The sequence below is a fragment of the Sorex fumeus genome, unplaced genomic scaffold (genome assembly GCF_029834395.1).
Source record: "Sorex fumeus unplaced genomic scaffold, SorFum_2.1 ptg000232l, whole genome shotgun sequence".
Classification (NCBI taxonomy): domain Eukaryota; kingdom Metazoa; phylum Chordata; class Mammalia; order Eulipotyphla; family Soricidae; genus Sorex; species Sorex fumeus.
Genome location: NW_026606289.1, coordinates 216349 through 241077, shown reverse-complemented (window position 1 = coordinate 241077; position 24729 = coordinate 216349). Strand labels below are relative to the sequence as shown.

At 60.4% G+C, this 24729-nt stretch overlaps 2 protein-coding genes across 3 annotated transcripts; one reads left to right on the top strand and one right to left on the bottom strand.

Annotated features, from left to right (window-relative positions):
- Positions 1-4367: 4367 nt before the first annotated feature.
- On the top strand, positions 4368-15723 carry PLXNA3 (plexin A3). Of its 2 annotated transcripts, XM_056108752.1 has the most exons (34): positions 4368-4514; positions 5695-6315; positions 6456-6995; positions 7151-7333; positions 7718-7846; positions 7916-8016; positions 8173-8296; positions 8366-8522; positions 8607-8706; positions 8784-8898; positions 8982-9182; positions 9264-9360; positions 9454-9644; positions 9723-9868; positions 9943-10063; positions 10167-10303; positions 10389-10559; positions 10689-10782; positions 10864-11103; positions 11183-11326; positions 11403-11637; positions 11719-11861; positions 11940-12196; positions 12268-12334; positions 12416-12562; positions 12643-12802; positions 12883-12986; positions 13076-13172; positions 13271-13461; positions 13544-13713; positions 14093-14305; positions 14389-14539; positions 15029-15131; positions 15479-15723. In XM_056108752.1, exons 2-33 carry the CDS (start codon positions 5710-5712, stop codon positions 15122-15124), a joined length of 5628 nt encoding a protein of 1875 aa, XP_055964727.1. In that variant the 5' UTR covers positions 4368-4514; positions 5695-5709; the 3' UTR covers positions 15125-15131; positions 15479-15723. The 2 variants fall into 2 exon arrangements, with proteins under 2 accessions (XP_055964727.1, XP_055964725.1); XM_056108750.1 differs by lacking the exon at positions 15479-15723 and having other exon boundaries at positions 15029-15145.
- A 2145-nt stretch (positions 15724-17868) lies between these two features.
- Positions 17869-18773, bottom strand: LAGE3 (L antigen family member 3). The gene is made up of 3 exons (XM_056108749.1): positions 18595-18773; positions 18258-18386; positions 17869-18145 (listed from the first exon to the last, which is right to left on the bottom strand). Exons 1-3 carry the CDS (start codon positions 18741-18743, stop codon positions 18013-18015), a joined length of 411 nt encoding a protein of 136 aa, XP_055964724.1. The 5' UTR covers positions 18744-18773; the 3' UTR covers positions 17869-18012.
- Positions 18774-24729: the final 5956 nt, after the last annotated feature.

The window sequence follows — 24729 nt, the reverse complement described above, 5'->3', positions numbered from 1 at the left end:
TACTTGTAAATGCTGACACACCTGAAAAAATGCCTTCCCAGAAACACCACTTTCAGTGTCTGATGAAATCAGTGCAACTATAGGAACGTAGACCCAGAAGCTCACCTCTTGTATTTCTCCTTTTCCATGGACTCTGATTTCATATTTGTCCATCAGCAAACTGCCTCATTTTCTCAGGAAGAACCTCTGGCCTGTTTCTTAGCTTCTTATGCACATGTGCTCGTCTCTTGTGTCGCGTGCCCTGACAAGGACACCCTCATAAGGCCTGAAGAGCCAAGAGCCTTGGAAAGAAAGAGGAGAGATGTGGAGGATGGGTCTTTTCCCCGAGTCTACACTGTGACCACATCGCTGAGGACGGGTTTGCACCCTGGCACACCGCCGTGGTAGCGTCATGAGGGTGGCCATACTGAGCAAGGGCACCAGCTCCCAGTGCAGGTTCTTGTCTGGTGATTTTGTGGAGTATTTGTGGGGAAAGAATCGTCTTGTCAGTAAACATGGGGGACAGCTGTACTGTCATCATGGGCAAAGTAATGAAGTTGCAGGGTGGGAAGAGGGCTCGTGGCACGTGCCAGGCCCTGAGTTTGATCCCCAGCCCCAAAAGGCCCCCAAAGTATCAGTCACTGGTCCAGGTTCTGCCGGGCATGGCCCCAGGCCTATTTACAAAAACAAACGAAGTTGGGTCCCTAACTTACATTGCAAACAAAAACTAACGCTGGGGCTGGAGCCACAGTCCAGGAGAGCACTCGCCTTCGTCTGACAGTCCTGGGTTCAATCCTCACCACCTGTTACTGTACTCCAAGCCTGCCAGGAGGGATCCCTGAGTGCAAAGGACCGCTGGGTGTGGCCCCCTCTCCTCACGAAAACCTAATGCAAAAGTCATCAGAGACCTAAATTTAAGAGGGAGAACTTTAAAGCCCTTATAATGAAATTTAGTGGTGAATAATTATAACCCTGGTTTTAGCAGCGACTTTTTTATTTCTTTATTATTATTTTTGGATTTGGGGACTACACCACAAGATGCCCAGGGTTTACTCCAGGTTCTGTGCTCAGGCATCACTCCTGGTAGGTTCAGGGGACCATCTGGGGTGCTGGGATGGAATCTGGGTGGTCCGCATGCGAGACAAGTATCCTGCCCACTGGACTACCGCTCCAGTCCCTAGCAAGGTGGGCCATTCTCCATTTAAATGGAGAACACAAGAAAGGCAAATTAGACATCAGCATTTGAAATCTGTGCCCAAGCCAGCAAAGCTGCTCAAAGACGTTGCTAGCAGGAGGCCCAGGGTTGAGCCTTGGTACTGCTCGAAAATCCAGGGCCAGAGCAATAGTCCAGTGGGGAGGTGTTTGCCCTGCACGCAGCAGATCTTGTTTCGATTCCTGGCATCCCATAGGGTCCCCTGAGCACCGTCCAGGAGTCATTCCTGAGTGCAGAGCCAGGAAGCTACCCCTGAGCATCACTGGGTATGACCAAAAAGTAAAAAAATATTGTGCGCCTGAAGATACCATCCATAAAGTAAAGAGACTAGCCACAGAATGAGAGAAAATATTTGCAAATCATTTCTGATGAGAAATTTATATTTAGGACATATAAAAGGTACGATTCAGCAACAACTGAACAAAACTTCAATTGAAAATGGGGTAAAGATCTTGATTAGACATTACAGCTAATTACATTACATTACATTTTTATTAAGATACCCTGATTTACGAAGTTATTCATAGAATTTCAGCAATACAATGTTCCAACATCAAACCCAGCACCAATGTCCACTTTTCTCCATCAATGCTCCCAGCCTGACTTCTTGGCAGGCGCATGTATTTTTGTTTTGGGCCACACGGCCCAGGGCTTATCCCCAGCTCTGCACCTGCGAAGCACTCTTGGTGGGCTCTGGGGGCCATATGAGGTGCCAGGGATTGAACCCAACTCAGCTGAGTGCTCTCTCTTGCCCTGGCAGGCACATTTTTTTAGTTTGGCTCTTGTAGTTGGGATCTTATGCTTACAGTGTAGTGGTTTTTGTGGTTTAGAAATACATATATATCTATATATATCCCATATACCACACCTCTCCTCCCCCATGTACCTGGTTACTCCCCCTTCAATTTCTTTGCTTCCTGGTCCTCATTTCTATACTCTGGATTCATGGTATTCTATACTCTTGACATCCCATCCTGATACCTTGCATTCCTTCATTACTCTAAATACCACATATGGGGCTGGTGAGGTAGCACAGCGGGGAGGGTGTCTGCCTTGCACACAGCTGACCCAGGTTTGATCCTCGGCATCCCATATGGTCCCCTGAGCACTGCCACGAGTAACGCCTGAGTGCAGAGCCAGGAGCACCCCCTGAGCATTGCCGGGTGTGCGCCCCCTCAAATGCAGATAAGTGAGATCATTTGGAATTTTGGAGCTGCATGGTATTCCACTGCGTATATACGTCACAGCATGATCCACTCAGATGAAGCTATCTTTTATCAGTAAAGACAGACCGATGACCAACAAGCTCCTGAAAGTAAGTTCCACCTCATTGGCCATAAGGGAAATACAAATTGGGGCTAGAGAGCGACTAGGGCATTGCGTTGCACGGGTTCCATCCCTGCCATCCCATATGGTCCCCTGAGCCCCTCCGGGAGTAATTCCTGAATGAAGAACTAGAAGTAACCCCTGAGCATTGTGAGGTGTGGCCCCAAAACCAAGAAAAGGGGGAATGCCAATCATCACAGGAGAACCCTACACTTCTGCCATAGCTCTGGGAAGGCTGAAAGAAGCCAGGGCCCGGGCACTGCTGAAATTCAGGGCTGCAGGTGCTTGGGGCTCTGGGTTCTGTCCTCAGCAGCGGCAGAAAAAAGTCACTGGTGACTTTCACGGAGGTGATGGAAGTACTGGAGCCCTCACGCACTGTCGATGGGCATGAGATCTGGTGCCGTTTTGGGAAAGAGGTGCCTGTTGCCTGCCTTTCTTTAGTCCGTGAGGGCAAGTGGAAGTGAAGCCGCATGAACCAAACCATGGCAGAGCTGAGACAGCCACCACTAGATTACCTGTCGGTTTCCCTGCTTGACAAGGGGTTTACTGTGTGTGTTAGGGGTTAGGCTGGGACCCGTGGCTCTGCATGAAGGTGTTAGCGTTTGGGGGCTGTCCTGGACTTTATGTGAACAAAATGGGCACTTGGTCTAAGAGTGGGGGGACTGTTTGAACATCACTTGTTCAGCTTTCAGATTCTCGTGTGCTGGTGTGGGCCATGCATGTCACCATGGTCAGCTCTGTGTTCTGGGTGCCGCTGTGGGGGGCCTAGTGCAGATGAATATCCAAGTTCCGCAGTTACAGGGGCTCCCCACACATCTGCACACAGCAGACAGTTTCCCAGGAACACTTCATCCTTGCCAGCTGAGACAGGCAGTTGTGTGGCGGTTTGGGTGTTAGCGGTGGGCAGACAGCAGCCCGCCACCTGATCCCTGCGCACTCGGCACCACGCACAAGAGGAAATGGCTTTTAAAAGTGGCAGATGGGGCTGGAGACAAAGGACAGGGGTCACAGTGCTTGCCTTGCACCAGCTGATGGGGTTCGATCCCTGGCACCCCATATGGCTCCCTGAGCCCCACCGGGAGCGATCCTTGAGAGAAGCCAGAAGTAAGCCCTGAGCACCTCTGGGTGTGGCCCCAGCTTGGTTCCCCACCCCAAGTGGCAGATCTTGGTAGTGGACCTTCTTTGGCCGTTGGGTGATACAGTGGTGCTGGAGGAAGTGGTGGGCAGTGGAGGCGGCTGCAGTGCCCAGAGCGGGCCAGCCTTCCTCCCAGAGGTCGTGGCCCCGTCCAGGAGCAAGTGCGGGGTGCTGGAAGTGGCCAGGGTTTTGATCCTGTGGCTGCTTCTCCGACGTGCGAAAACGCCCTGACTGGTCCAGGAGACACAAGAGACGGGCGTGCCAGGTGGGTTCCAGACCAGGCAATCAAGCCGTTGACCAGGGAGAAAGCGAGGCCAGGCGAAGCCGGGGTCGAGGTCAAGGGCCTGGGTAGCCTCGCGTCCCCGTGCAGTTCCGGCGCGCCATCCGTCAGGAGAGGGACTCGGGACGTGGGTTCGGGGGCGGCGGCGCCCCGCAGCAGGTGGCCCCGGGCGCGCCCCCGAGGGCGGGGCGGGGCGGGCACGCGCGCCGCCGCCCGAGGGGGTGTGGCGCGGGCGCGCGCGGGCGGGGCGGGCAGGGGGAGGCGCGGGCGCGGGCACGGCGCGGGCCGGGGTGGGGGGCTGCGCGGGGGCCCGGGGCGGCGCGCGGGCGGGGGGTGTGCGGGCCCCGACGCGCCCCCGGCCGGCGTGCCCGGCGCCCCCGCCCCGCGCGGTGGTACGGTCCGGGTTTAAAAGGCCCCGGCGGCCGCGGGCCGGCCCAGTGTGTGGGCGGCGGCGGCGGCGGCGGCGCGCGGGGCGCGGGGCGCGGCGGCGGGGGCGCGCGAGCCGGGCAGGTGTGGGGCTCGGGGGCGCGTCCACGTGGCCGGCGGGCGGCCTCCCGGAGCCAGCGGCGGCGCAGGGACAGGTAAGCTGGCCGCCAACGCCTGCCGCCCCGCGGGTGCGCGGCCCCGGGCTCGGCGGGCGGGGACGGGGGCCGAGCGCGACGTGGCCGGGGTCGGGCCCCGCTCCGGCCCCCGGCGCCGGCCGGCCGCGGGGGCGCCTTTGTGGCGGCGGCGGAGGGGTGCCCCGCGGGGGGCAGGGCCCACCCGCGGGCAGCGCGAGCGGTGTCAGCGGGCGGCGGAGCAGCGAGGGGCCGGGGGCCGAGCCGGCGCGTGTGGGTGGCCCGCCCCACCTGTGCCCCGGCTCCAGCAGCCGTGGACCGGCCTTTCTTGCGTGGCGCTGGCCGTGGGGGTGCGGGAGGTGGGCCTGACAAAAGAGCCGGCAGATGCGGGCTGAGTGGAAACTTCGCGGCTTCCAGCCGGGCCTGCTCCTCCCCGGAGCACACGCTCCGTGGCCCCTGCCTGCCCTCCCCGCTGTGCTTCCCGCACCTTCGGAGCCGCGTCCCCTGGGCCCGGGAGTGACAGGAGCGTGCTGTGCCCTGCCTCGGTGGCCGCCTTTGCTGCCAGGGACCGGCTGGAGAGCCGGGTGTGGCCGGCCGCCGCTGTCTGGGCCCCCCTCCCCCTGCGCCCTGCCGCCCCAGCCTCGATTGTGTTTGGGGTCCGGGCTTGCCTTCCAGGGGCTCGGGGCACCCGTGCCCAGCCGGGCCGTCTGGCTGCTCGGGCTGACCGCCGTCGTCTGGGCGCGTGCCTGTGGGGGCAGGCGCCTCTGGGCTGGCTTTGTGTGGCGGCAGCAGCCCTGGACCAGTGCGCCGGAGGCTCCTGGGGCGAGGAGGCAGCTGAGCCGGGAGTCGGGTCGCCTGAGGCGCGGGTCCCTCCTGGGCTCAGACCCCAAGCCCCCCTCCTGTCACCCCCACCTATGATTGTTCTCTGGCCGCCTTTCCCCTCCCCCATCTGGGTTTGGGGGTCTCTGGCGCTCCCCGATGTGCTGCAGGGGCTCGTTATGCGCGTGGCTCTGCTGCCCCCTTGGGTGTGGCCCAGCTGACGCCAGGCCTCCTGGCTCCTTTCCAGCCGGCTGGGGGCTGGGGGGTGATTGATGGCCCCCAGACCACTTGCTTTCATTCCCCGCTCCCGGAGCCCAGCTCCCGCTCTGTGCCCCCCCGCAGAACGCCTGACTCGATGCCCTTTCTTCTCCGCCCGTGTCCCCAGGTGCAGCCTCCGGCCATGCCCCCGGGCTGCGTCCTCTCCGGGCTCCTCCTCATCCTCCTCACCATGGAGGGGACCCTGGGGAGCAGCAGGCCCTTCCCCGCCTTCTCAGTGACAGACACCACGCTCACCCACCTGGCCGTGCACCGGGTGACTGGGGAGGTGTTTGTGGGCGCCGTGAACCGCATCTTCAAGCTGGCCCCCAATCTGACCGAGCTGCGGGCGCACGTGACGGGGCCTGTGCAGGACAACGCGCGCTGCTACCCGCCTCCGAGCATGCGCGTGTGCACCCACCACCTGGCGCCGGTGGACAACGTGAACAAGCTGCTGCTCATCGACTACGCGGCCCGCCGTCTGGTGGCCTGCGGGAGCATCTGGCAGGGCATCTGCCAGTTCCTGCGCCTCGACGACCTCTTCAAGCTGGGCGAGCCCCACCACCGCAAGGAGCACTACCTGTCGGGAGCCCAGGAGCCTGACTCCATGGCGGGCGTGATCGTGGAGCAGGGCCAGGGCCCCAGCAAGCTGTTCGTGGGCACGGCCGTGGATGGCAAGTCCGAGTACTTCCCCACCCTGAGCTCCCGCAAGCTCATCGACGACGAGGACAGTGCCGACATGTTTAGTCTGGTGCGTGGCCAGTGTCGCCGCAGGAGCCCGCGGGTGGGAGGGCACGCTGGCCCACGGAGGCTGGCCGGCTGGGGATCCTGCCAGGGGCGATGAGGGAGGGGGCTCCCAGGGGCCTCATGCGGTGCATTCTGTCCCCTCAGGTGTACCAGGACGAGTTCGTCTCTTCTCAGATCAAGATCCCCTCCGACACGCTGAGCTTGTACCCCGCGTTTGACATCTACTACATCTACAGCTTCGTCAGCGCTTCCTTCGTCTACTTCCTGACTCTGCAGCTGGACACTCAACAGACGCTGCTGGACACAGCAGGCGAGAAGTTCTTCACGTCCAAGATCGTGCGCATGTGTGCAGGGGACTCAGAGTTCTACTCGTACGTGGAGTTCCCCATCGGCTGCTCCTGGCATGGCGTGGAGTACCGCCTGGTGCAGAGTGCCCACCTGGCCAAGCCCGGCGAGCTGCTGGCCCGGGCCCTAGGCGTGCCGGCCGACGAGGACGTCCTGTTCACCATCTTCTCTCAGGGCCAAAAGAACCGGGCTAGCCCACCGCGCCAGACCATCCTCTGCCTCTTCACCCTCAGCACCATCAATGCGCACATCCGCCGCCGGATCCAGTCATGCTACCGTGGCGAGGGCACGCTGGCCCTGCCCTGGCTGCTCAACAAGGAGCTGCCGTGCATCAACACGGTGAGCTCGGCCGTCCCCCTCCTTCCCCCCAGCCCCTCCCCTGCTTGCTCCTCTTCCCAGCACCACCCCGGTCTCCTGTGCGTCTTGTTCGGTGGAGGGCGAGTCCCGAGTCTTCCAGAATCAGCCGTTGGATCTGACTCTCACCCTCTCTTCAGCCAATGCAGATCAACGGCAACTTCTGTGGGCTACTGCTGAACCAGCCACTGGGCGGCCTGCACGTTATCGAGGGTGTGCCCCTGCTGGCCGACAGCAGCGACGGTATGGCCAGCGTGGCCGCCTACACCTACCGCCAGCACTCTGTGGTCTTCATTGGCACACGCAGCGGCAGTCTCAAGAAGGTGCCGTTCCCTGGCCCCCAGCCACCCTGGCTGCTGCCCATGTGGGGCTGATACTGCCGGGGTCTGGGGGACTAGATGAAGGGGCCAAGGTGGATGCATCCCTTATCATGTCCCTCTCTCCTGCTATGGGGACACAGGCTGGGAATGCGGAGTAGAGCTTTCTCGGATTGACAGCGTGGACGCGCTGTCCCTGTTTGGGGCCATGTGGCCACCAGTGCTGCTCCTGCCAGTCTCTCTTCATCACCCCAGCCCCACTTCCCTCTGCTGTGTCCCCGAGTGCCTCTGCCCTTCCTGGCAGGGGTCCCTCCTGGAGTGTGTGGGGTGGTCTGCAGGGTGCCACGGGGATGCCAGGCTGGCTGCCAACGCTCCCGGACTCACCCTCAGGTGCGTGTGGATGGCTCCCAGGATGCCCACCTGTACGAGACGGTGCCGGTGGTGGATGGCAGCCCCATCTTGCGGGACCTGCTCTTCAGCCCCGACCACCGGCACATCTACCTCCTGAGTGAGAAGCAGGTGGGACTGCGTGGCGGCTGGGTGTGGGTGGACACGGAGCCTGGCGCCAGCTGACAGCCCGACCCACAGGTGAGCCGGCTCCCGGTGGAGACCTGTGAGCAGTATGTGAGCTGCGCCGCCTGCCTGGGCTCGGGAGACCCGCACTGCGGCTGGTGTGTGCTGCAGCACAGGTGAGGGCATTGCTGGGGTGCTGTCCTGAGCCTCCACCCTGCTCATGAGCACAGCCTCGCCGGGAGGGCGTTGGTTGCCCTGGGACCCGCAGGGCCCACGCCCATACTTGCTGCTGGGCCTCCACCGCCCCCTCTGCTCTGGCCTGACCCCCACAGATGCTGCCGCCAGGGGGCCTGCCCTGGTGCGGCTGCCCCGCAGGGCTTTGCCGAGGAGCTGAGCAAGTGTGTCCAGGTGCGGGTGCGGCCCAACAACGTGTCAGTCACCTCGCCAGGGGTACAGGTGAGTGCATGGGTGGGGGGCACGTGTGTTGCGGGACCCAGCGGGCTCTGAACCCTCGGCCTCCTCCAGCTGACACTCGCCGTGCACAACGTCCCGGACCTCAGTGTGGGTGTGAGCTGTGCCTTCGAGGAGGTGACACAGAGTGACGCTGTCCTGCTGCCGTCGGGGGAGCTGCGCTGCCCAGCGCCATCCCAGCAGGAGCTGCGCGCGCTCACCAGGGGTCACGGTCAGTGGTGGGGGGCCCTGGGCCAGCTGGGCTGGGGGTCCTCTCTGGCCGCCCTCCTCCCTGGCTCATCCCACATCGCCACAGGAGCCACCCGCACGGTGCGGCTGCAGCTGGTCTCCAAGGAGACGGGCGTGAGGTTCGCAGGCGCCGACTTCGTCTTCTACAACTGCAGCGTCCTGCAGTCGTGAGTGCTGCCTCCCTGAGCCCAGGCCGCCCGCTGGGCCCCATGAGCGGATGGCAGCAGCTGGCCTTCTCCCACAGGTGCATGGCGTGTGTGGGCAGCCCCTACCCCTGCCACTGGTGTAAGTACCGCCATGTGTGCAGCAGCCACCCCCACGAGTGCTCCTTCCAGGAGGGCAGAGTCCGCAGCCCCGAGGTGAGATGGGTGGGCAGTGTGCGGAGAGCGGGGGGCTGCCGCTTGGCTGCTCGGGGGCGGGCTGATGGTCCTTTGCCCTCCAGGGCTGCCCCGAGATCCTGCCCAGCGGGGACCTCCTGATCCCCGTTGGCGTCATGCAGCCGCTCACCCTGCGTGCCAAGAACTTGCCGCAGCCGCAGTCGGGCCAGAAGAACTATGAGTGCGTGGTGCGGGTGCAGGGCCGGCGGCAGCGGGTGCCCGCCGTGCGCTTCAACAGCAGCAGCGTGCAGTGCCAGAACGCCTCGGTGAGCCCCTGGGCCCCGCTTGTGCCAGCCCAGGCTCCCCACATCCGCCCCTCCATCACCCATCACCTCCCCCTCCCACAGTACTCCTACGACGGTGAGGACTACGGGGACACCGAGCTGGACTTCTCCGTGGTCTGGGATGGAGATTTCCCCATCGACAAGCCTCCCACCTTCCGAGGTGAGCAGTGCACATGGCCCAGAGGGCCCCTCACTGAGGCCAGCAGGCAAGCTTGCGTCAGGGCCCTCGGTGCCATGCTCTCTGTGCCCACAGCCCTCCTGTACAAGTGCTGGGCCCAGCGGCCCAGCTGCGGCCTCTGCCTCAAGGCTGACCCCCGCTTCAACTGCGGCTGGTGCATCTCCGAGCAGAGGTGCCAGCTGCGGGCGCACTGTCCCATGCCCAAGGCCAACTGGATGCACCCAAGCCAGAAGGGCGCCCGATGCAGTCACCCTCGCATCACCCAGGTCAGTCCCCGCTCCCCAGTCACCGCCCACAGCCACCCGACTCCGGGCTCACCCTCTCGCCTCCGCCCTGCTCCGCAGGTCCATCCACTCATGGGCCCCAAAGAGGGAGGCACCCGGGTCACCATCATGGGCGAGAACCTGGGCCTCACCTCGCGAGAGCTGGGGGTGCGGGTGGCCGGCGTGCGCTGCAACCCCCTGCCCGCCGAGTACGTGAGTGCCGAGAGGTGAGTGCCCGCATCTGTCTGCCCGTCTGCCCGCCTGCCCACCTGCCAGCTGGCCCTGACTTTCTGTCCCCCAGGATCGTGTGTGAGATGGAGGAGTCACTGGTCCCCAGCCCGCTGCCAGGGCCCGTGGAGCTCTGTGTGGGTGACTGCTCGGCCGATTTCCGCACACAGTCCAAGCAGCTCTACAGCTTCGTGGTGTGTAGGCCCTGGGCCCCCATCTTTCGGGGGTGCTGCTCTCCCCTAGCCTCCTCCCCAGCCTCTGATCTCCCCTCATGCCTCATGTCTGCTTTTCTTGCAGACTCCAACCTTCCACCGGGTGAGCCCAGGCCGGGGCCCGGCCTCGGGGGGCACACGACTCACCATCTCTGGCACCTCCCTGGACGCTGGCAGCCGGGTGACAGTAGCTGTGAGAGATGGCGAGTGCCAGTTTGTGAGGTGGGCTGTGCCACGGGAGGGCCGGCAGGGCAGGGGCTGGTCTGGGCCCAGCAGCCCCAAGTGTCAGCTTGCCTCCCACTGACAGGAGAGATGCCGAGGCCATCGTGTGTATCTCACCTGTGTCTACCCTGGGCCCCAGTCAGGCCTCCATCACCCTGGCCATTGACCGCGCCAACATCTCCAGCCCTGATGTCCTCTACACCTACACGCAGGACCCCACCGTCACACGCCTGGAGCCCACTTGGAGCATCATCAAGTGAGCCCGTCCGCCGCTTCCCACGTGCCCCACTGGCAGGGCTGGGGTTGGGGTGGGAGGCCCTGGGCTCAGGCACTGGGGCCAGCTGGGATGCGGGAGGGTGCCTGCAGCCCCTCACCCTGTCCCCAGTGGCAGCACCGCCATCACCGTGAGTGGTACCCACCTGCTGACTGTCCAGGAGCCCCGGGTTCGGGCGAAGTACCGAGGCATTGAGACCACCAATGTGAGTGCCAGCTGCCTTGCCCTGCCCTGCCCCTTCTGCCCGAGGTCACAAGTGCCCAGCTACCCATCTTTGTCCCCCCAGACGTGTCAGGTAATCAACGACACTGCCATGCTGTGTAAGGCTCCAGGCATCTTCCTGGGCCGGCCACAGCCACAGGCCCAGGGCGAACACCCAGACGAGTTTGGCTTCGTGTTGGACCACGTGCAGACAGCCCGTTCTCTCAACCGCTCCTCCTTCACCTACTACCCCGACCCCAGCTTCGAGCCCCTCGGGCCCTCGGGTGTCCTGGATGTCAAGCCCGGCTCCCACGTGGTGCTGAAGGTGCCAGCGGGCCTGACCCCAGGGGTGAGGGGCTGGAGAGCTGGGACCGCTTGGCTGAATGACCCCCTACTCCTGCCAGGGAAAGAATCTGATCCCTGAGGCTGCGGGCAGCTCCCGCCTCAACTACACGGTGCTCATTGGTGGCCAGCCCTGTGCGCTTACTGTGTCCGACACGCAGCTCCTGTGCGACTCGCCCAGCCAGACTGGCCGGCAGCCCGTGATGGTCAGCGGCGGGAAGGGAGGTCAGTGTGGGGCGGAGGTGGGGACGGGGATCCCCTCATGCTCGCCTGTGCCCACAGGTACTGGTGGGGGGCCTGGAGTTCTGGCTGGGCACGTTGCACATCACAGCCGAGCGCGCACTGCCACTGCCCGCCATGGTGGGGCTGGCGGCAGGGGGTGGCCTCCTGCTGCTGGCCATCATGGCCGTGCTGGTGGCCTACAAGCGCAAGACGCAGGACGCCGACCGCACACTCAGGCGGCTCCAGCTGCAGATGGACAACCTGGAGTCCCGGGTGGCGCTGGAGTGCAAGGAAGGTACCTTCCGGGGTGTGGCAGGCGGCGGGGGCGGGGGAGGGGCCTCCATAGGCACAGCTCACGCCAGCACCCCCCTCGCAGCTTTCGCCGAGCTGCAGACGGACATCAACGAGTTGACGAACCACATGGACGGAGTGCAGATCCCCTTCCTAGACTACCGGACCTACGCCGTTCGGGTGCTCTTCCCGGGCATCGAGGCCCACCCCGTGCTCAAGGAGCTGGAGGTGGGCCCCCCGCCTGCCTGCCTAGTCTCTGTCCCCCTCCCCCAGGCCACATTTCCCCAAACCTCGCTGTTCCCCCAGACGCCCCCCAACGTCGAGAAGGCCCTGCGCCTCTTTGGGCAGCTGCTGCACAGCCGTGCTTTTGTGCTGACCTTCATCCATACCCTGGAGGCCCAGAGCAGCTTCTCCATGCGCGACCGTGGCACTGTGGCGTCCCTCACCATGGTGGCCCTGCAGAGCCGCCTGGACTATGCTACGGGCCTGCTGAAGCAGCTGCTGGCCGATCTCATTGAGAAGAACTTGGAGAGTAAGAACCACCCGAAGCTGCTTCTGCGCAGGTATGCCCGCCCCCGGGCCCCGGTTCTGCCTTGGCCTGGCACTGCAGGCCCCAGCACTCTTGTCATCCTAGGACCGAGTCGGTGGCTGAGAAGATGCTCACCAACTGGTTCACGTTCCTGCTGCATAAGTTCCTGAAGGTGGGTGGGTGGGGCATGGCACGGGCGCGGGTGTGGGCACGGGCACCGGGGCAGACAGCCACTGTGCCCGTGTGCCAGCAGGAGTGTGCGGGGGAGCCGCTTTTCCTGCTGTACTGCGCCATTAAGCAGCAGATGGAGAAGGGCCCCATTGATGCCATCACGGGTGAGGCACGCTACTCACTGAGTGAGGACAAGCTCATCCGGCAGCAGATCGACTACAAGACGCTGGTGAGGGGACGCCGGGGCTGGGTCGGGCAGCGGGGCTGCAGGGGTTGCTCGGGCCCACTATATGCTGTGATCGCCCTCAGACCCTGCACTGTGTGTGTCCGGAGAGTGAGGGCAGCACCCAGGTCCCGGTGAAGGTTCTCAACTGCGACAGCATCACCCAGACCAAAGACAAGCTGCTGGACGCCGTGTACAAGGGCATCCCCTACTCCCAGCGCCCCAAGGCCGAAGACATGGACCTGGGTGAGGCCCCGTGTTCATTTGGGCTCTGGTTTGTGCAGAGGGAGTACAGGCTCTAAGGGACACTTGTGTGTGACCCGCAGAGTGGCGGCAGGGACGCATGGCCCGCATCATGCTACAGGACGATGATGTCACCACCAAGGTCGACTGTGACTGGAAGAGGGTCAACTCGTTGGCCCACTACCAGGTAAGCGACGGGGGCCCTCCACCCAGAGCCTGCTTGGCAGCTGGCCGGCTCGGCCCCCTGTGCTGCCCTCTGTGCTGTTGGGTATCCAGGTGACCGACGGTTCTTTGGTGGCACTGGTGCCCAAACAAGTGTCTGCCTACAACATGGCCAGCTCGTTCACCTTTACCCGCTCGCTCAGCCGCTACGGTAGGTGTCTGGGCCACAGCGCCCCGAGCCCTGGCCAGGTGGGGCAGCGGGCATCGGGGGGCACCCTGCCTAATGGGCACCACTGCCCTCCGCCCCAGAGAGTTTGCTGCGCACGGCCAGCAGCCCTGACAGCCTCCGCTCGCGTGCGCCCATGATCACGCCCGATCAAGAGACGGGAACCAAACTGTGGCACCTGGTGAAGAATCATGAGCACGCGGACCACCGAGAGGGGGACCGGGGCAGCAAGATGGTCTCCGAGATCTATCTGACACGCCTGTTGGCCACCAAGGTGAGGGTGTGCCCCACACTGCCGTAGCCTCAGCCCACTACCAGGGCCGTCCCTCCCACTCTCCTTCGCTGCTCTCTGGCAGGGCACGCTGCAGAAGTTCGTGGACGACCTCTTCGAGACCGTGTTCAGCACAGCACACCGGGGCTCAGCCCTGCCGCTGGCCATCAAGTACATGTTTGACTTCCTGGACGAGCAGGCCGACCAGCGGCAGATCAGCGACCCCGATGTGCGCCATACCTGGAAGAGCAACTGGTACCCTCCTCTGGGGACACATAGGGGCAAGAGTTTGGGGTGTCCGAGGCAATAACCTGGCCTGAGGCTGCCATTGACCACGCCGCAGTGCTGATGTTGTGGGTGCGGGGCTCGGCTGCCTGGCTGCGTTGGGGGCGGGGCGCGCGGGCTGTCTGCTCACGCATCACTGCGGAAAGCCTCCTGGAGGCACGCCCTTTAGTTTCGTGCGTGGGGCCAGGCTCAGAGCTGGGGGCTGCTCGTTCGAGCCACAGCCTGGACCAGAGCGGCACTTCCAAGCTAATGACCACCTGCCACCTGTCAGTCTGGCCACCTCTGGGCAGAAGTACAGAGGGGAAGGGGGCAGCTGCTCACTGGGTGTCGGGCGTGTCCCTCCGCCTAGCCTGCCTCTGCGCTTCTGGGTGAACGTGATCAAGAACCCGCAGTTCGTGTTCGACATCCACAAAAGCAGCATCACGGACGCCTGCCTGTCGGTGGTGGCACAGACCTTCATGGACTCCTGCTCCACGTCCGAGCACCGGCTGGGCAAGGACTCGCCCTCCAACAAGCTGCTCTACGCCAAGGACATCCCCAGCTACAAGAGCTGGGTGGAGAGGTGGGTGCACGCCCCACCCAGGCTGGGACATGGCCGCCCTGAGGCTTTGCTGGCCTGTGTGTGACCTACTCAGGGTGCTGCAGGTACTACCGAGACATCGCCAAGATGGCCTCCATCAGCGACCAGGACATGGACGCCTACCTGGTGGAGCAGTCCCGCCTGCACGCCAGTGACTTCAACGTTCTGAGCGCGCTCAGTGAGCTCTACTTCTATGTCACCAAGTACCGCCAGGAGGTGCGTCTTGGCCACGGGTCTGCCAGTGGCAAGGGTGGGGAGTGAGCTGGGCTCAGCTCGTGTGTCCCTGGAGGGGGCAGAGGGGACATGGAGCCTGTGTTTTGGGAACTTGCCGGCAGGCCTCAGGCAGCGGGGATCCCAGGACACGACCCAGGTGGGCTGGGAAGCAGAGATGGGAATGAGCGGTTTGGCAGCTGTGGGCAGTGTCAGTGACCTTACTGACTGCAGATGCAGGTGTCTGGGTTAGACCCAAAGTGGGAGCCTGGGGTTGGCAGAGAAGGGGGGCCCTTTAGGGAGCAGGGCGTGGTCAAACGTGGGGTGCTGCTGGGAATAGTCCCAGCTCATGGGGGCCAGATCCCGGAGGCCTGCGGAGAGGTGGGGGTGAGGAGGGCCGGGCTCAGGGAGTGGACGCCGCAGGCGTGCAGGGCACGGAGGACGGGGCTGGGCGCAGGGAGCCCCGGGACAGTGCCCCCACCCTGCGCACCCCAGGTTCTCAGTGCCCTGGACCGGGATCCCTCTTGCCGGAAGCATAAACTGCGCCAGAAGCTGGAGCACATCATCAGCCTCGTGTCCAGCACCAGCTGAGGGCGCGGTGAGGGGGCGGCCTCTCGCCGGGGCCCCGGGGTGGGTGGCACGGAGGGTGGGGGCGCTGAGCCCTGGGGGGCCCTTCGTTAGTGCCTTGCTTGGGGGCCCGCGGGGAGGAGGGGAGCGGTCCCAGCCGGGGCCCCCACGGCAGCAATAGCCCCTCCCGCCCCGCCCACCGCCTATTTATTGACGCTCCCCCACCCCCAGCACGGCTGCCTCCCCGCCCCCGCCTCTCCCTGGGGCACCGTCCTCCTCCTCGGAGATGCCCCCCAGCCCACAGACGGGCGGGGCCACTGGGGCTCGACCGGGCCACAGCACCCCCTCTTTCTCCGGCATTGGCCTCCCCCCACCCAGGGCCCCGTCTCTGAGCCAGGGAGCACCAGCCGGGGGCTCGAGCACCAGCCCCCTCCGGCCCTCCTGCCAAACCCTCGTTGTGCTCTGCAGCCCCGGGGCCTCGTCCTCACCCCCGAGTGGCCCCAGGGGCCGAGGCGGCAGTGCCTTACTCTCCGTCCCTCCGCCTCCCACGGACCCACTTCTCGCCTCTTCTGTTGCATGAGTTTGTCTGTTTGTGCCGTTGGTTTCCTAATTAAATGTGGGGAAAGTGACCGGGCTGTGTGTGGCGTGGTTCTTGGGGCGGGCGGGAGGCCGACCTGTGGGATTCCCAGCCCCCGCCCCCCAACTCCCGGCCAGGGCCAGACCACCTGTGCCACCTACCGGCAGATCTGGGTATTGCCCCTTCCAGAAACATCAGGAGCCCAGGGTGGAGCCCTGTGGCTTCTTGCACTGGAGGTGAGAGGAACTTGCTCCCTAGGTGGGGTCAGCCTTCCCACTCTCAGGCTTTCCTCAGAACCATCCAGTGCTTCCGAAGGCATCCCCCCACTCCTGCTAACACCGGGGACGGGGAAACACCACAGGGGCTGAGGACCACAGAGAGGGAGGGGCAGAGACGCCCAGCAGGGCCACACTGGCCCATACATGCATACATGCAGGCGAGCAAGGTCAGGACATAAGGCCCCAGAATGCAAAGGACCCTGAGCCCAGAGTTCTGGCAGGATGTGAGGTGCGCCCCCCCAGTGGCATCCACTAGAGATAGGGGTCTCCGGTGGGGCCGTCCGACCTCACTAAACAAAATACAAGTGACTTGGGGTGGGGATGGAGAATAGTCACACCACACTGGGTGGGGCTCAGCCCCCACTGCTTCCTGGACAGAGTAAGAGCTGAAAAACACGCTTCAGGGGTTGGAGTGTAAGGCACACGCCTTGCACATGGCATATGGCCAATCTCAGTTCGATCCTCAACACCACACGTGAGCAGCATCGGGAGTTGCCCAAGCAGAGAGCCAGGAGCAAGCCCTGAGGACTGACAGGTGTGACTAAAGACAGAAAAAGCATTCATTTCCAGATGTATTACCTTTTTTTGTCTTTAGGTCATACCGTGATGTTCAGGGGGTTACTCCTGGCTCTGTGCTCAGGAATTATTCCTGGCTGTGCCTGGGGCGCCATAGGGGATGCTGGTGATGGAAAGCGAGGTCAGCCACATGCAAGGGAAACACCCGAACAGCTGTGCTATCACTCTGGCCTCGACCAATTTTTAACTGAGATAGTTTGAATTCGGAATTTGCAGCATTTGTCGTGGATTTCATTGAATATTTTGCCTATAGTAAACAAAAATCGCAAAGAAATCACATTAAATGTTATTTTAACATATTCATGCTTTGAAGAAATTGAGGGGGACACTCCTGGTTCTATGCTCAGGGTGTTTGAACCATATTCATGGTCACAGCTGTACAAAAGACAAAAGACATGTGCCTTTACTTCTGTACTCTCTCTGGCACCCCCCAAATTTATTTTTATTTTTTTGGCTTTTGGGGTCACACCCAGCGATGCTCAGGGGTTACTCCTGGCTCTGCACTTAGGAATTACTCCTGGCGGTGCTCAGGAGACCATATGGGATGCTGGGAATCGAACCCGGGTCGGCCGTGTCAAGGCAAACGCCCTACCCGCTGTGCTATATTGCTCCAGCCCCCCCCCAATTACTTTAGAGGCCAGAGTGGTAGTACAGTGGTTAGGGTGCTTGCCTTGCACATGCCAACCCAGGCTCGATCTCTGGCACCCTGGATGGTGCCCTGAGCACTTCCAGGTGTAAATCATTAGTGCAGAGCCAGAAATGTCCTCTGAGCACCAGTGGGTGCAGTCCCAAAACCAACAAAAAATTGCTTTAAAAGAAAAAGGGTTTGGGAGGAGGTTTGGGCCACACCTGACTGCAGGGTACTATCAACACCTGTACTATCTTTTCAGCCCTGATTTTAAATTTTACCAAGAGGAAGATTAGTGTTGCATGAAAAACTGAATGCTAAAATCGTATATTAACTAAGTACAACAATAACACTGAGAAATTACTTTCAGGGGCTGGAGCAATAGCACAGCGGGGAGGCCATTTGCCTTGCACGTGGCCGACTCGGGTTCGATTCCCAGCATCCCATATGGTCCCCTGAGTACCGCCAGGAGTGTAATTCCTGAGTGCAGAGCCAGGAGTAACCCCTGTGCATCGCCGGGTGTGGCCCAAAAAGCAAAAAAAAAAAATTACTTTCAAACGTCGAACCAACTGGTATTGTTCTCCTTTTGGAAACGACGTGGCGACCTCTATTACCTACCTGCATATTCGCATCCCAGAGCCTCCCCTTCACCTGAGGACAAAGCCGAGACGATTCGGAGGTGCTAGTAAGTAGGAAAGAACCTCAGACACCCAGTGGCCAGTCAGTTTTATTTCCCAGAGTTGTTAAAAGTCAAGCACCATGTATAGAGCCAAGTGCCCAGGAAGCAAATCGAGTCATTGGAAGACGAAAGTCCAGCGCTGCACACTGAGAGTCTCTGCCGAAAATCGTCGTTTCAACGATGCCCGCTTTCAGGGAGGGGGGCCGCTGGACCAAAGCGCTGCAGAGTCCGCAGGACCAGGCACAGCTGGTCCAGAAAAGTAAGAATGGACACCTTCAGGACGCGCGTGCTCCCTGCTCTCCAGCGGCTGAAGGTGAAGACGGCAGGGCCGAGTTTGAAGGGCTCCCCTGCGCGGTCCGCATCTAGGCAGCCAGCCCGCCATCCACCCACGGCTGCCCCGGCTCCCGCGGGGCACTTACACCGTCAGCACGCTCCCCTCGACGTGAAGGTCCTTCTCCACCGCGAGGCGGTGCGGCTCTCCGTCGGGCGCCAGCGCGCCCAGGGCAATCTGGGCGTCGAGCGGCGCCGGGAACGGGACCCGCAGGACGCTGGGCGCACTCCGTTAAGGCGGCAAGCGCCCGCCCTGGGGTGGCCGGCGCGCCCCTCGCGACGCGAGGCCGCCTTGGCAACGGCGGCGCCCCCCCCGCCCGCCCCGCTGCCCCCACGGGCCCCGCCAGTCCCCGCCCGCTTTCCCCGGAGCCAGCCACCCGCCCGCCATTCGGGTCCCCGAGCCTCACGGTCCCCGGGGCAGGATACAAGGTGTGCCGGTGATCTCTCGGGCCGTCCGCAGCAGGCTCGGCGTCTCCGCTGGGCCGCGCGTGCTGCGGCATGAGAGCGTCGGCAAACGGCCCGTCCGCCGACTCGCCGGCGCCGCCCGGGTCGCTTTCCGCGGCCCGAGCGTGCATGGCCGCAGCGCCCCTCCCCGCCCGGCCGGCCGGCGCGCGCCCACGGACAGCGCAGGCGCGAGCGCGCCCTGCGGCCCCGCCCCCGGGGCGGGACCCGCCCGCCGCACCTGCGCGCTGCGGCCCTGGCGGCGGCCTCCTCCCTGCTCGGCGCCCGAGTGACTCGAGTACCTGTCCCCAGCCAGGACTCCGAGAGAGTCGTGGCCGCCTGCCCTTCCGTGGTCTGCGGGGGAGGTGGGTGCGGGCCGGGACCCCACCGCCGACCTGGGCGGGACGAGGGTGCTCCTTGAGCACCTGGCCAGGCACCTGGAGACTTGGCGGCCCCGGGCGCACGAGCCGGAGGGGCAGTGACTCCAGCGGCACGCGGCCGACCCTGGCATAAGGCGCCCAGAGGAGGGCAGCCTGGGAGGCTCTGGTAGTGGCAGGTATCGGCACAGGTGACGGGGAAGGAAGAGCCGAACCTGGCCACAGGCTGCTCACCCGGGGACTGCACCCTCGGAACACGTCGTTGGGCCCAGAAGCGCCCCTCACACACTGCACTCAGTGCACTGCAGACTAGGGCTGTGTGGGGCCACAGAGAAAGGCGGAGACACAGCAACCGAAGTGCCGCTAGTGGCCCAGTGGCTGAAAAGTCGCAGCCCAGACCACGGCCAGGAATGACTCCTTGAGCCCCTCCCACCCGAAACCCTGCTCCCGTCTCTACGCATGCGCCCTCGGGCCCTGAACTCCTCTCTGTTCTTTGCCCTCACTTCCACGGTGGCCTTGCATGTTTATCATGATTAAAAAGAGGTTTTGAGCTGATAGTCCCAGTATCCCGTGTGAGGTTCCGGTTCTACTTTCCATCTGCACCTTCAGCAACAAGAGCTTCGTTAGCTGGTCTGAGAGGAAGGAGCAGAGTTCCCACACAGCATGCGGTGGTGGTGGTGGGACCCTGACCGCCACCAGGGGTCACTCATGAGCACCTCCAGCTATAACCAGCCTCCCAAGTTGGATAACATTGGGTTGTCCTTGCTCCGCCCGCAGGGAGCTTAAGTTTCTTGAGCCACTCCCACAACAGTGCAACTGAGACACACCCAATTCCATCAAGCGCTAATAATCCTATATTGCTTTTCTCTTCCCTTTATATCGTTTAGCAATGTCCTTTTTGTATAGAAACAGGGAGACAATTGTTGCTATGCTATGTAACATGGGAGTTAACTGACTCCAAAATATTTACTCCTGGGCATCCGGATTTACTTAAGCCTCAGTTAACCACAGTTCCAAGCACTCTAGAGAAGGGTCCCAACAAGGGACTGGATGGACCCAGAGCAAGCTGTAAGCTACCCTGGTATCGAAATGGGACAGGTCAAGCACCATAATACTTAAATGTAAATTAAGAGCACGGTCATGAACAAACTCTGTCATGACCCAAAAAAAGTAACTGAATAAGAATCCTGCTGGGGTTAGGAAAGACTAACCTGGCCTGAGGACTATCACAGATCACAGATCATCCTGTTATTCGTCGATTGCCTCGAGCAGGCCCCAGTAACTCTCCTTCATCCTAGCCCTGTGATTTTTAAGAAAGTGCTATATTCAAGGCTCTTTAGGAGAATGAGACCCATTATTGTTACTGGTATTTGGCGTATTGGGTACGCCACGGGGAGTTTGCCAGACTCTGCCGTGTGGGCAGGCTACATTCAGAGACTGAGGACTATGGTCTGGAATATATAGCAAGATGTCCCCAGGGAGAGCCAACCTTTAAGCTTTAATATATCTCTTACTGTGTTCATGGGCTGGAGCGATAGCACAGCAGGTAGGGTGTTCGTCTTGCATGCCCGCAACGTGGCCGGCCTGAGTTCGATTCCTCCACCCCTCTCGGAGACCCCGGCAATATACCGAGAGTATCTCGCCTGCACGGCAAAGCCTGGCAAGCTACCCGTGACGTATTCAATATGCCAAACACAGTAACAAGTCTCACGATGGAGATGTTACTGGGTCCGCTCGAGCAAAATCGATGAACAACGGGAGGACAGTGACAGTGACTGTGTTCATAAAAATGACATTGCTAGACATATTATAAGAAGTAAATTTACTATGACTGTTTAAATGGATTACTAGCTGAGGAAATAAGCAATACACCCTGGATGGAATCCCACCCTTCAGCGGATCTCCTAGTAATCTGGAGTATTCTCCTCAAATGAGATTTTGTCCTTGAGTTAATCTCCTGAAGGAGTCCCCTTACCTTTCTTTGTGGTTATGATAATGTTCAACCCTACCTTTGTTTCTCCACCCTTCATGATTTCTATAAAACTATGCTTCATGATTTCTATAAAACTATGCCAAACACAGTAACAACAAAGTCTCCAATGGAGACGTTACTGGGCCCGCTCGAGCAAATCGACGAACAACGGGAGGGCCTTTACCTTTACCTATGCTGTAAGGGGTAGGAGGATGAGATGAAAATTAGATGTTGGGAAGGAGATGTTGAAGACTAGATGTTGGGGACAAGAAAGTCGAGACTGGCCGAGGAGGATGAGATGTTGAAGATGTTAGGGACTAGACGCTGAGGACTAGACATTGAGGACAAGACACTGAGGACAAGAAGGTCGACAATGAGACTTTGAAGACAAGGAGAACTGGGACTTTGGGACTAGAAGTAGAACCAGATAATGACAATGACTGGAAGTAGAGGACTATGAGACTACATCAAGATGAGGAAGAGGATCTAATGAATGAGAGGACTTTGAGGTCTACTGGATACTAGGATGATGGAACTTCGATGACTAGGACTACGACCAAAACTACTGCTGACTGCTAAGAGAGAGATTAATGACACCAGGGAAGAGAGAGAAATAAACTGATTTACCGACCAGCCCAGCAAGCTACCAAGAGTATCTCGCCTGCACAGCAAAGCCCGGCAAGCTACCCGTAATGTATTCGATATGTCAAAAACAATAACAAGTCTCACAATTTGTTGTGAGATGTTACTGGTGCCCGCATCGAGCAAATTGATGAACAATGGGAGGACAGTGCTACGGTGCTACAGACCAGCCTGGGGCCTGGTTCCTCGGCCACCAAATGTTCAAATCCCCTGGGTGGGCCCACCGCACCCTCTTTTCTTTTGGAAATTTACACTCCCCCCTGAAAAAAAAAACAAACCTCAAAAGTCAAATACTTTTTACAAACTCCTCTAAATCCATTCCAGCTCAGCGCTGGAGAGATAGTCCCAGCAGGTAAAACTTGCCTTGTACACGGCTAACCCTGAGTCAACCCCTGGTACCCCACATGGTTCCCCCAGCAGTGGCAGTAGTGATCCTGAACACAGAGCCAGAAGCAAGCCCTGAACACCACTGGGTACATCCCCCCGCCCCCCCACCAATAAAAGGTCACTGGTCACTGTCCTCCCGTTGTTCATCGATTTGCTCGAGCGGGCCCAGTAACATCTCCATCGTGAGACTTTGTTGTTACTGTGTCTGGCATATCGAATACGTCACGGGGAGCTTGCCAGGCTCTTCCGTGTGGGTGAGATCCTCTCGGTAGCTTGCCGGGCTCTCCGAGAGGGGCGGAGGAATCGAACTCGGGTCGGCCATGTTGGCTGCATGCAAGGCAAACGCCTTACCCACTGTGCTATAGCGAACAAAATCTTTTTAAAATTCCCCAAACTTTTTTACAGTCCATCTTAGCTCCCTGATTGCTCTGCTTCTCTCCCGTTGTCAATGCTTGGCCCAACAGCCCCTCCCCCAGGCTTCAGGAGCTTCTTCCTTGGATTTTCTCCCCACCCGCCTCCCAAAGTCTATCCCTTCTAAGGGCCCAGATCCGCCACGAGTATCCCATTTCATGTCAAACTCCCAAACCCTGGCCCTTCCAGCTGGGCAAACAGGTTAGGTCGTGGAGTCTTCAGTCCCCTTCCCTCGGCCTTCTGCACTCTTCTCCGAGCACCTGGGACTGCCCTGGTGATCCCTGCGCTGTGCTGTGCTGAAATGCCAGGCCAAGCATGGTTGGGGACTGACTCCCTTGTGATCCAACCCAGCTCCTTCCTCTGCCTTCTATAAGCACTGTGTGATGTGACCCCTCGCTGTCTCTCCTCTGTCCACATACCCGCTCTCCTCTTCTCTGCAGCCTCTGTGACTGTCGCCATTCCTGACCAAGAGTGGCCCGCACGAACCCATGTATAGAAAAGACGACAACCAAACTTTTCTGTAACCAGCTACTGGCCTTTCGGTTCGTGGCTCCAGCGTCACATCTGAGACCTTTCTGTTTTTTTTGTTTTTGGGACACACCCAGTGATGCACAAGGGTTACCCCTGGCTCATGCATTCAGGAATTACTCCTGGCGGTGCTCGGGGGACCATATGGGATGCTGGGAATCGAATCCGGGGTCAGCTGCATGCAAGGCAAACACCCTACCCGCTTTGCTATCGCTCCAGCCCCCTTGTTTGTTTTTTCTGGTGGGGGGCCACATCCTGGAATGCTCAGGGATTACTTCTGGTGGTGCTCTGGGGACCATATAGGGCACTGGGGATCAAACCTGGGTTGGCCACGTGCAAGGCAAAGAGCCCACTCACGATACTATGGTTCTGGGCCTTGAGAGGCCTTGGGAATTGTTGTTCCAGTCCCAGGCACACCTGCACACTGCCCAATCAGGCATCTAATCGCCTGAATTACAACCTTGTTTGCTTCTCTTCCATCTGGACCATCTGTCTGCTTTGGTGCCTTTGCCTGTGCTCCGTGCAGATTTTGCACCAGCACCTATTGATTGCAAGGGACAAAATGTGAAAGACGAGACTCTCAATGATCCCAAGCAGCAGAACTGAAAAAAAAACGATTTGAAGGCTCAGAGGACGAGAACATGAGCCTGCGTTGCAAGCTGATGGGCATGAGGTCAAGTCCCCAGTTCCCACCTGTGCCAAATGCAAACCTGCTGGCAGCTCTGCTGTCTGTGGTCACTAGCACCGCAGGCCATTTCCTGTTGCACAGAGGCCAGATGTAAGTAAGTACCACAAACAGGTGTACAACCCAGAGACAGTGCCCCCTAAAGTGTACCAGCACCATGACCAGGAAGTGTCACCCCTGGCAAGGATGTGTGTGAGCACCACAGCAATCCCTGGTGAGAAACCCCACCATAACTAATGTGCCGCAAGTGAGAATAACCCCCAGTGAGCACCCAAACAGAGGAGGGCCAACCCCAAGCGTACCACGACCCAGTGAACCCCACAGCCAGCAAGTTTGTGGCCCCGTCATCCACAAAAGGAAGGCCAGCTGGAATGGGGGCCAGTGGGTCAGCACTTGCCTTGCAGGGGTGGACCCTGGGTTCTAGTTCCAGCACCACCAAGGGGTAAGAAAACTTCTTTCCAGGATGCGTCACTATGTGACCAAGGCAGAGTACGAAGGACAAACAAGTGCACAAGTATTGGAGACAGTGCGGAGTTCTGAGGCATGCACTTTATTTGCTTTCTGATGTGGAGTCACAGAGACACGTTTTTGTGTGCAGAGGAGAGGGTGCCTGGTAGGGAGCAGAGCACGTGCCTACCACAACCCACCAAGAGCTGTGGTGTGGCTCCGCCACTACCCCTGACCTCATAAAGCCAAGGAGCAGCAGCACTGGGGGTGGCCCCCATACAAAAGTCCCAACAGATACTTATAGAGCGATTTAAAAAAATCAAGAGCTCAAATTTATCATTTCTGTTTTTGAGACACACCTGGCAGTGCTCAGGCTTTACTCCTGACTCTGAACTCAGGGGTCACTCCTGATGGGCCTAGGGGGACCCCATGGGATGCCGGGGACTGAACCTGAGTTGGCCGCATGCAAGCAAGCGCCCTCCCCACTGAGCTATGTTTCCAGTTTGAACTGATCTATTTTTAATTTGGGGCCAGTGCTCAGGAGCTACTCCTGGCTTGCAACTCAGAGACTCCTGGCAGCACACAGGGACTATGCAATACTGGGGTTCAAGTCTAGACCTCCTGAATACAGAGCACGTGCTCAGACCATTAGGCTATCTCTCTGGCCCCCA

Coding starts and splice junctions, on each gene's coding strand:
- PLXNA3 (XM_056108752.1), top strand. CDS start 5,710: ATGCCCCCGGGCTGCGTCCTCTCCGGGCTCCTCCTCATCCTCCTCACC. Junction 8,297..8,365: donor TCACCTCGCCAGGGGTACAG/GTGAGTGCATGG, acceptor GGCCTCCTCCAG/CTGACACTCGCCGTGCACAA. Junction 12,197..12,267: donor CCGAAGCTGCTTCTGCGCAG/GTATGCCCGCCC, acceptor TTGTCATCCTAG/GACCGAGTCGGTGGCTGAGA.
- LAGE3 (XM_056108749.1), bottom strand. CDS start 18,743: ATGCACGCTCGGGCCGCGGAAAGCGACCCGGGCGGCGCCGGCGAGTCG. Junction 18,387..18,594: donor AGAGATCACCGGCACACCTT/GTATCCTGCCCC, acceptor GAGTGCGCCCAG/CGTCCTGCGGGTCCCGTTCC. Junction 18,146..18,257: donor GAGGGGAGCGTGCTGACGGT/GTAAGTGCCCCG, acceptor CTTCACCTTCAG/CCGCTGGAGAGCAGGGAGCA.